The sequence below is a fragment of the Alligator sinensis genome, unplaced genomic scaffold (genome assembly GCF_000455745.1).
Source record: "Alligator sinensis unplaced genomic scaffold, ASM45574v1 scaffold607_1, whole genome shotgun sequence".
NCBI classification, from domain to species: Eukaryota; Metazoa; Chordata; order Crocodylia; family Alligatoridae; genus Alligator; species Alligator sinensis.
Window position 1 is genome coordinate 273,383 of NW_005841935.1, and position 13,429 is coordinate 286,811.

The 13,429-nt window shown below is 43.0% G+C and overlaps 1 protein-coding gene across 4 annotated transcripts in view; it reads right to left on the reverse strand.

The window, feature by feature from the left end:
* DGKQ (diacylglycerol kinase theta) overlaps positions 1-13,429 on the reverse strand; it is a 149,529-nt gene that overhangs the window by 29,854 nt on the left and 106,246 nt on the right. For all 4 annotated transcript variants that reach the window (XM_025199097.1, XM_025199098.1, XM_025199100.1 and 1 more), the window contains 2 exons: positions 9,062-9,100; positions 3,022-3,137 (listed from right to left, as the gene is read on the reverse strand). In XM_025199097.1, coding sequence (XP_025054882.1) covers positions 3,022-3,137; positions 9,062-9,100 — 155 coding nt within the window. The remainder of the gene's footprint in view (positions 1-3,021; positions 3,138-9,061; positions 9,101-13,429) is intronic.

The following is a 13,429-nucleotide window of genomic DNA, read 5'->3' on the forward strand; positions in this document are numbered from 1 at the left end:
CGGAGGTGCAGGGAGGTTTTGTACACAGTGGCCATCTCTGCTGGCACAGCCCCGCAGGTAAGCAGCCCTCCCTTCCCTTCCATAATGCTGAGCTGAGGGGGTGTGGGGCCACACTCCGGCAGGAGGCTCCGATTTGGGAGGGGTTCCCCCACTACCCTCGCTGCCCTTCACCAGTAAGGAAGCCAGCACGGAGTTCCACAGGAAGTTGATAGCTTATATCAGCCCATCAAGAAAACAAAAGGCTCTCTCATTAGTTCAAACTCTTCTTAAACAGATTTTTTCCAAGGAAGGAATAGAGGGACAGGGATGTTACCAGCTCACCTGCTGATTAGCTCCAAAAAAGCCCTAAGCGGACATTGTCCTGTCTGCGTTACAGACACCTCTCAGCATTAGCTAGCATACCACATGCTGGCTACGGTCCATGCTGTGGGAGAGGGGTGAGGGGAATCCCTTGAGCAGGGACTGGTTGGGGGGGAGGGGCAGGGGGGAGAGGAACAGGAAAGCCAGGCAGACTTTGATGTGCCTGCCCTCTCTGCCAGAGCTCCAGTCAGGGAGCAGAGAGCCCCGCCCAGAGCAGGGATGCTGGGGGACTCTGGTTTAAGTTAAAGTTAAACCAGGAAGGGGTCTGGGACAAACACTGCATAAACTGGTTTGACCCAAATCAGTTAATTTCATAGATTTCATAGATTCTAGGGTCGGAAGGGACCTCAATAGATCATCGAGTCCAACCCCCTGCATAGAGTGCTGGGTCTAGATGACCCCAGCTAGATGCCTATCTAACCTCCTCTTGAAGACCCCCAGGGTAGGGGAGAGCACCCCCTCCCTTGGGAGCCCATTCCAGACCTTGGCCACTCGAACTGTGAAGAAGTTCTTCCTAATGTCTAGTCTAAATCTGCTCTCTGCTAGCTTGTGACTAGGAGCAATGGCCTTAAGCTGCAGCAGAGGAAATTTAGGCTGGAGAGTAGGAGGAACTTTCTGATTTATGAAGATGGTCAAGCACCGGAATGGGCCACCTAGAAAAATTGTGGATTGTCCATCCCTGGAAGTTTTCAAGAGCAGGTTGGACATTTGCCTGGGGGGCTTGGTCAGGGATGATCCTGCCTTGGAACTAGATGACCTTGTGAGGTCCCTTCTAGCCCTACTTTTCCTGTGCTCCTATGGGGAAAACTAATATTCTCCACCTGCTCCTCTGAGTGCTGCACAAATTTGGAATACTTATAGACACTGACAGCAATGTGGATAAAAACCTTCAAGCAAACACATAACTACTCCAGAACAAAATTAAACTGTGGGGGGGTGAAGCTTACAGGAAAAAAATAGAAGACATTGAAAGTTGTGAATGAAGAAACAATATACAAATGAGAGATTTCCCTGAAGGGCTGAGAAAAGGTAATCTTACAAAATTAGTAAAAGAATTTATCCAGCTTCTCTAAATAATCCCTAACATGTTCTTCCATTATCTCTGCCCTCATCAACTGATAACTGACCTTATTTGTGAAGACTGAAATAAACATGGTATTAATTACTTCCGCCTTCTCCACATCATCCATAGCTAGATTGCCCTCTGAATTCAGCAAGGGACCTGCCCTCTCCTTGGGTTTTTTCTTACTTCTGATTTGTGTTTTTTGTTGCATTTTAAATCCCTTTGCTAACTGGAGCTCAATTCATACCTTGGTCTTCCTGATTTTCTTCCTGCATCCTCATGTTATACTTTCTACTGGATTCTTTTCTTGAGTTTCAACTCATTAAGAGTTTACAGTTTAGTCAGGCCAGCTTCTTATTGCACTTATTGGGTGCCTATACACAAGCAGGGAGACTGCTCTGATGTGCTTTTTTTTTTTGGCAATTGCCTTCAGCAGCCTCCCAAGTCTTGTGTATTAGTGTCCCCACCCCTCAAAACGGCAGCAGGGGCACTTTATCTAAAGCTCACTCTTTCTTCACAATGGTGAACCATCTGTGTGCTGCTGTTTCTTTCCCAGCAGATATCATATTGAAGTCCATGAGAACCAGATCCTGTGATTTTTTTTCCTTCCTCAAACAACTGACATTTCCAAGCCTCTTTCTTCCAGTTTGGTAGTTTACAGCAGACATCCACCATATCACCATTGCTGTTCTCCCCTCTGGCCTTGACCCAGAGGCTTTCAATCGACCTATCTTCCAGGTCTCAATGCACCTCAGAACAAGTGCTTGTCTTTTATATACAGGGCAACACTTCTTCATTTTTCCCTCTCTGCCTGTTTTTCCTGTTATACCCATCTGTGACAATGCTTCAATCCTGTGAACTATCCCACCACATCATACAAAAGTTTTTCCCCACCTCACAAATACCGTGAGAATGCTGTTAGGACCTTGACATTAGGTTTCTTCTTAATAGAACTTTTCCCTCAAAAATTTTATTTCTTCAAAACAAAAAAACCCCAACTAAACAAAAATAAAATAAATTAATAAATAAATAAATCAGGCATGACATATTAGATTCATTTTCATAATCTCTCCCCTGCAGAAGTTGAGCACCTCAGCTTTCAAATCTGCTTAACTCGCTTTTAATAATTTATACTAAATTTCTGAGTTTATACATGAAAATATTTATACGATTAAGCTCTACTGTCAACTAGACTAAGTTAAAAAGGAAAAAATTAAACACTGAAACAATTCTGTTGCAATGTCACAGCTAATTCCTAATAAAAGGCAGAGTATCCTATTGAATTTTAGGAACAATGAAACGGTTTTAAAGGAAAGGAATTACAGGAAAAGTATACTTTATTTACTTATCTCTTTTGTAACTCTTAATTATTTTTCTTTCTCCTACCAAAGTTCACCACTTCACAATCAATATTAACAGAAGTCAGTCAAAATCTGTATTTTATGTCCCTTTGTGCATTTCTAACATAACACTTAAGAAAGCTCATTGCAAATCCACTGTTGTCCTCCCTCCCACTTCAAATATTTAGTATTTTCTAATAATTTCTCTCAGACAACAGCAAACATACTTGAAAAAAAAAAAAAACCCCACCAACTTACCAGCACTTCAGGTAACACAACAGCATGAAGTTGCTTGTCGTTGACAGTTGTATCTTTAATTAGCATATAAATTCTTTCAGCTTCAGAAAAGCAAGAAACTTCAAGCACAACAGAACCTGCAACAAATGTATTTAAAAAGTTCTTTAATAGGAAATAAATTAAATGAATATAAAATTAAACAATGTTATAATAATTGGTATAAAAGTTGTCAACTGTAATAAATCAATAGCTTGACATCTGATTTAACTTTTTATTTAAGAAATCTGATTAACATACACCGTCCCCCCCCCCCCCCCACCCCAAACTGGAAACCTTTTAAGGGAAGAACTACCAGTAATGATCTAAGATTCCTTTGGAAGTAGCAAGTTTTTTCAAAGCTTTCAAATACAGTTACAGTATTAAGTAAAAATGTATCAATTCAAGGCCTTAAAGTTTTTAGCAGCACAATGAATTTCTACATGATGTTTTGTTATCAAACAAGATGAAGAAAATCCCGTTTTATACAACACCACAGAAAACAGGAAATGCTAAATATGTTGGATTATATTTTCCTGACACAATTTGAAAAGAAGAGATGTTACAAAAGCTGAATGGTCAGTGAAACTATAAAAAGGGTCTAAAACAGCTTTGACATCTGAGTTGTGGGAAGAAATTAATGCTAAAAATCAGGAATATCATGTCAGGGATAAGGAAAGTAGGACTTTTTTGTAACTCATGATACCCAGCTAAAATATTACAGTTAGTCCAGGGAGTAATAGACAGATAGATAAAATGGGGGAAGAGAGAGAGATGGAAAAGCATACAAATGATTACAGTTTAACTCAGTGGGGGCTAACTGAGGTGGCAGGCGTGTCATACATTAGTCCCGTAATCTCCCCAAGTGCCACTCCAATCTTTTTCCCCTGCCTGAATTGCTCTGCTTTCTGGTTCCTTCTGCTTCCTCCTCTTTATTCCCTGCCTCATTTACTGCTCTATTTTCTGCTTCCTACCTTACCTGCCACTGTGCTACCTGCCCCCTCCCCAGCCTTCTGTATGCAACTTGTGGCACCCATGCTGTTGGTTGGCCACCCTGGATTTAACTCACAAGAGACTAGAGCAAGATAAACAAGCAAACAAAACTCATCTCTTTGACCTGGGTTAAAAAAAACCGAGACAGGAAGAGAACCTTACTGATCTACAATTATTTCGCAAGTATAAACATAAAGAAGGGAAAACAACAGCTTAAACAATATCCAAGAGGTTTAGTCTTTATAAAAAAGAGTCAGTATTTTCCAATTACAGAGCTATAACTGAAACAGAATGGAAAATATTCAGTGTCTGTGAACCTAACTCCTACATAATACAGGCTTTTTTTGTGGTGTAGTGGGATGCATCTTGCTTAGCAGGTTAAAATAGAAGGGTAAAGGTGTCACCCCATAGGTAGCTCATTGCCACAAGCAGCAGGAGTGCGTTTCAGGTTGAAGTGGTCTACTCGTGTCAGAAAAGTCATATTGTCAATCTGGCAAGTAGTGCGGGTAGCTGCCATATTTGTATCCAAGACAGCTGCTGTGAATTTACATTTTGGTCAATATTTCAACCCCCACTAGGGTTAGAAAATTAAATTTCAATAACTAAACCAACACTGTATGAATTGAGGATATCAATTGCAACATTTCTGTCGTGGTAACCATACTGGATCCCAAGATAACTGCCATGAATTACAGTTTTGTTATCTAATGATACCCAAAAGGTTTGCAAAATTGCTATATCAACTCTGTTCTGTTTCAGATTACCTCAACATGAGAAGCTCTGATGGAGACTATCAACAAGACACCCACCCTTAAGCAACCATTACAATGGAGCCAACAGCATCACTGAGTCCAGTGAAGCATGGGAGGTATGACTCAGAATCTATAAGATGCATCATATGTCTTATAAAATGCATCATATGCTGTGAAGTAGGTTCGCAGTCAAGGATTAGCTCAAGTACACTTGCTGGAATTGTGTGAATAAATGAGGTGCTTGTTCACCGTAGGGCAGTTGCTGAATTTGATACTTGTTATGGCAGTATTCTTGACAGACTATCAAGGTGTGTCAATCCTGTGCTGCAACATTCCTAAAGCCTCAACTGTCACCATACATGCGTACAAGAGAACACACAAAAGATATATTGAGACACTGTTAAGAAAGTTATGGAGGTAGAAGATGAAAGGGAAACCCTAACAACAACATCAATTGAAGAATACAACAGGACAACACCAAGCAGATCATTTGCTTGATGAAAGAGGTCACCTAACCAAGATGGTAAATCAGATGTTTGAGACCGATACAACACCATCTTTCAAATATAACAAAAGACAAAGGACCCGACAAACGAGATTACAATGTTGTCATGTTGCTACAAGAGAAGTTCAAAAGGTTCCACTTGTTTAAGTTTTCCAATGATGAGCTGTTATGTATTTCTGCAGGAGACGTTATGCCAGAAGATACTGCATTAGACTTTTTAAATGTGCATAACAAAAGAAGAGAAGCCCTGAACACCATTATCCAGAAACATCTTACTGCAGATGCTACCGAGAGCTTTATGCAAACATACCCAAATCAAAATTGAAAAACTTTAAGGATGTAAAGTCAACTATGGGAGAGTACAGCAAAATGAAACAGGTGCAGAAAGCAAAGGAGATCCAGCAAGGTTTAGTTGCAGCAGTTGCAGCTGGTAGAAGATATGATATGCACTCTCTCCTACAGCATGGACTGTCTAAATACCCTCTGTCACTTCTTAAACCCAACAAATCACTCAATGTGGCCAACAAAGCAATCTTGTCATGAATCTTGACTGAGGACAAAGCAGTAACTGTTCTGCCAGATGCTACTTCCAAGAAATCAGAAATCATTATCATTGACAGCATGGCTCTTGTACAGAGAACAGGAAAGCCAAAAACCGCATGAACATTTGGAGATTTGGTGGATTCCTTTGGAAACAAGTGTTGCCAATTACTCCAACACATGTGACCAAGCTGACATTGTCTTTGATCAATACATATCACCACCCATAAAGGCAGGCACAGGAATATTAAGGATTCAAAATACTGCGCCGATCTGCAGAATCATTAGCAGCAGATCTCTTCTGTTAGCCGCATCACAAAGTAGTTTCATATCCTTACCAGCAAACAAAAAAAACTTAGTTAATTTTGTAAGTGAGGAGCTTCTTAAGTAATCACACCAATCTTTTCAAAATTAATGAGTGTTCATTTTTGGTGGTTTTGCTGATGGAAAAGTAGAGCACTCCAACTCATGTGACTTTTTGCAACTGCATTCATGCCAAGAGGTGGACGTAAGTATGCTCTTATATGACAAACATGCAGTTGTCAGGGATATTCCGCTCTAGTATTCTCCTGTGATAACAGACATACTGGCCCTTCTTCTATGGCATAATCTTGTGCCTAAGGTTTGGATGAAGAGAAGCTATCCAGTAGGATTCAATCTACTTCATGGCATTTGTCAGAGTTGCCTGAGCCAGTTCATGCATCTCTAGTTGGATTCTAGTGTCACTAGTTGTGACACCACCAGCCAGTTCAGTGGTCACGCTACGAAATCTGCATGGAAAGTGTTCCACATCTACCGGCAGGTCTAGGAACTAGGCCTGATGTTGATAAAGATTTATACAGTTGTGTAGAAAAGTATGTTGTGTTGTAGTATCAGCTATTAACATATTTGACAACTCTTCTGGATGTTAGGGTGAAATATTCCACCAAGGACCTTGTGCACTACGTATGTAGAGCCAGTTATCAAAGTCTTATTTGACAAAGTGAACTTGAACCTACCATGGCTATCACTTCACCAGTGTGGTTGGCAAGCTGAAAATGACAGTTATGTTCCTATCAAATACACTTGAACTATCAGAAGAATATGCTTGGATAACAAGTTGAAAATTCAAGATGGAAAGCTGGGGACCAGCATGCTCATGCTCCTACAAACAGGTTAATGTAACATGCACTCCTAGCTGTGAAAGCTATGAGACAGCATGTTACAATCTATATAATATCTACAGAGATTCAGAAATGCATTTAAAGGATCAAGAGATCTGAAAAACTGCAATTACCTGTTGTATTAATATTAGATATACCATTGTATTACTGATATATTACCACTGGATTAGACTATTACATTTTCCTATTGCTTCAAGCTGAACATATGCCTGTGTGTTTCACTGCCATTGAGTTATGTATTATGAACAGGGATCCTGGTCTTCTTTGTTTGAAAATAGCAAATTCTCTGATAAAAACATCAAATTCTTTGGTTAAAATACCCCAAATCTACATTTTTTCATGATTAAATAAAATGCCACTACACACACACACACGTTTCAGTTGAACACAATATTTTATTGCTATATTTACAATTTTAAAGCAATTTGGAAGCCTACCAGTGCCTCAGTCACTATAATAAAATAAATTCTAAATACCTATAAATTTTGATGTTTGATTTTGGGTTTATCAGGGAAAATAAGAGCTCCACCACTCCCTTTCCTCACCAGGATGCGGGTCCAAGCTGCAGCTGTCCGCACCCCACTGATCTGTGGCGGTGAGCAGCCCTGCCCATGTAACTGCGCGTCCAGTCCACCCACAGCCCACCCAGCCCTGCTGGTGCCCCTCACTCCCCATCCACAGCCCCTTGCACCCACTGGTGCCCTTCACTCCACCCACCCACAGCCCCATGCCCCTGTCCAGCCTTACCAGTGCCCTTCACTCCCCCAACCCACAGCGCCATGCCACTCCCCAGCCCTGCTGGAGGGTCCCCCAGCTGCCAGGGCTATGGGGCCAAGGACCCAGGTCCACAGACCCCTACCCCCCCAGAGCAATGCCCGAGCTTCCATCCATGGGAGGCACCAGCTGCTGTGGCAGGGTGCAGCGCAGAGCCCAGCTCCCCCTCCCCCACAGATGGCATGGCCAGAGTGGAACCTGTTTTGGGAAAGCAGGGTGGATGCAGGGTGGTAGATCAGCACTCCCTATCCTGATGCCCTCCCTCCAGGGCCTCCACAGCCCAGTGGGCAAGACCCGGCACAGCTGGGCAGAGCGGGGCCAGGCAAGGAAGCTTGTTGCCGCCACTGGGAGCGCCAAGCTGCTATGCCAGCTGCTGCTGGGCAGGCAGGGAGTGCTACACCACAGTGGCACAGGGCTTGCAGCAGTAGCAAGGAGCTTCCCCAGCTGGTCCCACTCTGCCCTGAGGTACCAGGTCCAGCACACTGGGCTGTGAAGGCCCCAGGTAGAAGGCAGCAGGCTAGGGAGCCCTGAGCCCACAGCAGGCAGCCTGCCCTGACCCTGCACACAAATCTGGAGGATATGTGCCCTCCATTGCTCTCCCAAGAGCGTGCACACTGGTGGGGAGCCAGCTCCCCCCCACCACTCCCTGGATGAGCCACCTGAAGCCCTGTCCCACCCCACACGGGCTCTGCAACCATGCATTCCGGCCCCACGCACTGCTGTAGCTGGGCAGCAGCCCCAACCCCAGCCTGCCTGAGTCCCTCCCTTCGTCTGTCACTATGGGAGCCTCAATTCCATGCCCCCCACCACACTTACCTGTGGGAACTGCTCTACAGGCTGCCTGGTGGCCATGTGCATGTGTACATGTGCAGATGCACATAGCACACCCTGCTAATCGCCCTCCTCTCGCTCTCCCCCAGCCCTTACAGGCTAGAACTCTGCCAGCCTGCAAGAGGAAACTCGCTGTTTCCCATGTTTTTCTCCTTTAAAGGAAAAATCCAACCTTTTCTCTTTAAAACGAGAAAATCTGGGGTTTTCTCCTTAAAATGAGGCAATACAGGCTTTACCAGGTTTTTCCATGGCGAACAAGAAACTCAGATCCCTGATTATTAATATCTAACTCATCCCCATTTTGAAATGTAAAAATAAATGTACTGTCTTATTCAATACAACACAAATCTGATTTTTAAGACCTTTCTGATTAAGTTACAAGATCTAATATGTTCTCTCAGCTTATTAGCTTAAGGGTCTGACAGCATTTTTGAAGCTGCACTTGATTAAAAAAGTTAAAGGCTTACCTTGCGATGAATAAACATGAATCACAGAAACTAGATTTCCTGCAAATATTAAAAAAATAAACATTTAAATAGTTGGTACACTTACAAGAAACAAACATGCTTATTTCAAACAAAAGTATATTAAATAGGGTAAATATAGGTAAGAAATAAAGTTTAGAATGAGCAAGTACTAATAAACATTTTCTTTATTCTAATATTACACACTGCTTTTAGTGTTTTGTTTTGTTTTTTTAACCTTGGTAAAACGCAACGAATTTCCCACTGCATTTAATTTTGAAAAATAAAACATGAGATCCATTGACACAGTACATGACAAATCCTTAAAACTGCTTGTAAAATGTTTTAGCTGTAAAAAGGATATAAGTTATTAGTTATTCTTGCAGTAACTGAGGGTACCTATACATGTGCAGGGAGGGTCCTCTGACACGCTGTAATTACAACATGTTGGAGCATACTCAATTAATCGGAGCTGTTTTAATTAAAGCGCCTCCCACCCGCCCCCAGAACACATGTATAAGTGCCCTGATGCTCTTTAAGATGGCTGGCCAGAAGCATATTATTACACTTCACATGTCCCCATAAATTGAATGTGTGAATTGAAAATTGAATGGCATGCCTCACCATGCTTCACATAATTAAATTCAAACACTTTTTTATGCCTTAGCAGTACCTACAGGGGAAGCATGTGTCCTGGTTTTTCATATGCTCTGCACTTGTAGCATAAAGGATTGTATATGCCTCCAACTTTTCAGTTTTCTCTAACCTTCAAATCCCAGGGTGCATGTGACTATGAAGAATAACAAATGGAGGTGCATCTGGTAAACTAAGTTTTAAAGAATTCCAGTGAAGTTATAACCATTTTTTCTCTTCCAAGTTTATCTACATGTACTTTCCACTTTGGATAACTCAAAAGAAGCATGCTGTACATAAGAAGTGAGACTCAGCAACAGAACATCTGAGACAAGCCAGAGATGTTCTCTGAGCTCTGGTGGAGTGTGCTCTTCTGCTGTCTTGTAGCACACATTGATGAAGTCAGAGATGCATTTAGTCATTGGACCTTACAGCTACAGTGGCAAAAAAGAATGGTGGTTATGACCTGAAACATGTGCTTCCCTACAAGTAGAAGGTACCAGCCCTCTTAATGACCAGCATATACAACACCGTCTTTTTCTTTTGCGAAGACTGTTTTTGGAAAGATATTGGCAGGTAGATCAGTTGGATCAGGTGAAATAATGCAACATTTTTGAGCTCTGGAAATAATCTGTACAGGAAAGACAAGCAGAAGGGGAAAAAAGGAGAAGGTGTTGCCCTGTATGCAAAAGACAGGCGCCTATTCTGAGGTGCAGCGAGAACTGAAAGACAGGTTGACTGAAAGCCTCTGGGTCAAGGCCAGAGGGGAAAATAGCAACAGTGATATGATGGATATCTGCTATAGACCACCAAACTAGAAGAAAGAGGTTTGTAAATGTCAGTTGTTTGAGGAAGGGAAAAAAAAAAAAAAAAAAAAAAATCACAGGATCTGGTTCTCCTGGACTTTAGCATGACACCTGCTGGGAGGGAAACAGCAGTACACAGACAGTCCATCAAGTTCTTTGAGCGTCAGGGGTAAGTGTTAGGTATGGGTGGTGGAAAGGCTAACTAGGGAAATACTTTTCCCAATTTCCTTTTCACAGGAAAGGAATTGAGAATATAAAGTGGAAAGGCAACTTGGGTAAAAATGAGCATGTAGTGAGTGTGTTCAGGATCCTGAGGAAAACAAGGAAGAAGAATAAAGATATTAACTTGAGAAAAGCAGACTAATAACTCAAGGAACTGGCAGGCAAGATCACCTGGAAGGTACGTCTGAGAGGAAAAGGAGAGCTGGTTGTACCTTTAAGGGGCCATAATAAAGGTGCAGGAGTGAGCTATCCCAACATGAAGAAAGAGTAAGCGCAATAGCAGGCATACCTGGCTAAACAGTGAACTTAATGAGGGGTAGCAGGATCAGAGAGACTGAATCTTACCTGACTTTGTGCAGCACTCAGAGGAGCAGGTAGAAAAGCAAATATTAGTTTTCCCCATAGGAACACAGGAAAGCAGGGCTGGAAGGGACCTCACAAGGTCATCTAGTTCCAAGGCAGGATTATCCCTGAACAAGCCCCCCCCACCAGGCAAATGTCCAACCTGCTCTTGAAAACTTCCAGGGATGGACATTCCACAATTTCTCTAGGTGGCCCATTCCAGTGCTTGACCACCTTCATAATCAGGAAGTTCCTCCTAATCTCCAGCCTCAATTTCCTCTGCTGCAGCTTGAGATCATTGCTCCTAGTCCTATCCCCTAAGGCAGGGGTGGGCAAAATGCGGCCCGGAGGCCAGATGCAGTCCGTCAGGCCATTCTATCCAGCCTGCAGGGCCCCTAAAAAATTTAGAAAATTAATAGTTATCTGCCCCTAGCTGCCCATCATGTGGCCCTCGATGGCTTGCCAAAACTCAGTAAGTGGCCCTCCACCCAAAATAATTGCCTGCCCCTGCCCTATGGCCACAGTGAAAAGCTTACTTCCATCCCCTCTCTAACTGCCCTTCACGTATTTGAAGACAATTATCAAATCCTCCCTCAGTCTTCTCTTTCCCAGACTAAATAACCCTAGTTCTTTCAGCCTTTGCTCATAAGTCTTTCTTCTCAGACCTCTAATCATTTTTGTTGCTCTGTGCTGGACTCTTTCCAAACCCTCCACATGCTTCTTGAAATGTGGGCCCCAAAACTCGACACAGTACTCCCAGGTAAGGCCTCACCAGTGCTGAGTAGAGCTGAAGCAGCACTTCCCTTGATTTCCAAGTGATGCTTCTGGTAATACAACCCAGTGCGCTGTCGGCTTTTTGTAACAAAAGCATATCGGTGGCTCATATTCAGCTTATGCTCTACTGTAACCCCCAGGATCTTCTCTGCAGTACTGCAGCCTAGTCAGTCATTCCCCAGTCTCCATTTGTACAACAATTACTGTTCCAAGTGCAGGACTTTTCCTTGCTGAATCTCACCTGCTTGACTGTGGACCATTTTTTTCAGTCTATCCAGGTCATTCTGGATCCTAACCCTGTCCTCCCCAGTGTCTGCAACTCAACCCAGATCTGCAAGTCTGCTAAGTGTGCACTCAATCCTATCCTACGAACAATGAACCAAGTTTGTCAAAGTGTGGCAGTGTGGGGCTCTGGCCAGGCAGCATAATGGGGCTTGAGCAGGGTAGAGGACATGCAGCAGCTCAGAACTGCAGCTGGGCAGTAACATGGGTCTCAAGGCATGTAGGCTGTATATGGGCAGCACTGATATGCAAATTGGTTCATTGGTATCCAAGGACCCCAAATTCTGCAGCAGGCCGTACCTCTTAGCTTCCAGTAATCTACTGGACTACCAGTGGGCTAGAGGAAATGGTTCCACAGATTGGATCCAGCCCACGGGCTGCATGTTTGACACCCACGATCCAAATAATTAATGAAGATGTTGAGCAATACTGGATACGCAACAGACCCCTGAGGAACCCCACTTGATACCTCCTCCCAACTAGACAGGCATCAACAAATAAAAAAGCTTTAGACAGGATATCAGAGCTGAGGCCTCCCCTAGAGCAGAAGGTACACCAGTTGTTACTCTGGAAGGCAGAGGGGGAAAGACATCTGGAACGAGGGGGAAAGACATCTAGGTAACACCACTTGGAGAAGATGTCCCAAAACCTATTTCTTAATGTATCATTCATGATTTGGAGACATGTACCTGTTGCGAATACCACCCAGCTGTTTTGAAGAACTGGAAGATGCATCAATCACCAAGAGTAAACAGTAAATGCATCAGTTACATGTCATTTCCTGCATAGCTGAAAGATATTACCCCACTTTGCCAGCTGATGTAGAATACAGCAGTGATTTAGTCCAAAAATGCTGGGTGCAGTAATATTAAGTACAGTGCAGAAAGTCTTGTAGAACCTGACATCTGTCCTGAGGTCCAAGATCTCGATGTGCATGCTTGCCTTACTGTGACCTTTGAGACATTTGAGTAATATATATAGTCAACTTTGTAGGAAGGTCTCTTGTCATAACTGGCCTTAATGGTAAGAAAGGGACATAGGAAATTCCCTTGAAAACATTCACTGAGGAACAGAAGAACCTGCTGTTGAGGACTGAGGATACTGCCTGTTCCAAAGCACAAGGAAGAAGGGGGTGCATGAGCACCTTGCAATTATTGAAAAGGCAAAAAAGACTGAAGTAAAAGTGCATGTAGAGTGTGTATCACTACAAGGAACATGGATGGCTAGAATTCCTTGAAGAAGGTTTTTGGGGTTTTTTTTGTTTGTTTGGGTTTTTTTTTGGGGGGGGGGGGGGGGGGGGGGGGGGGGGGGG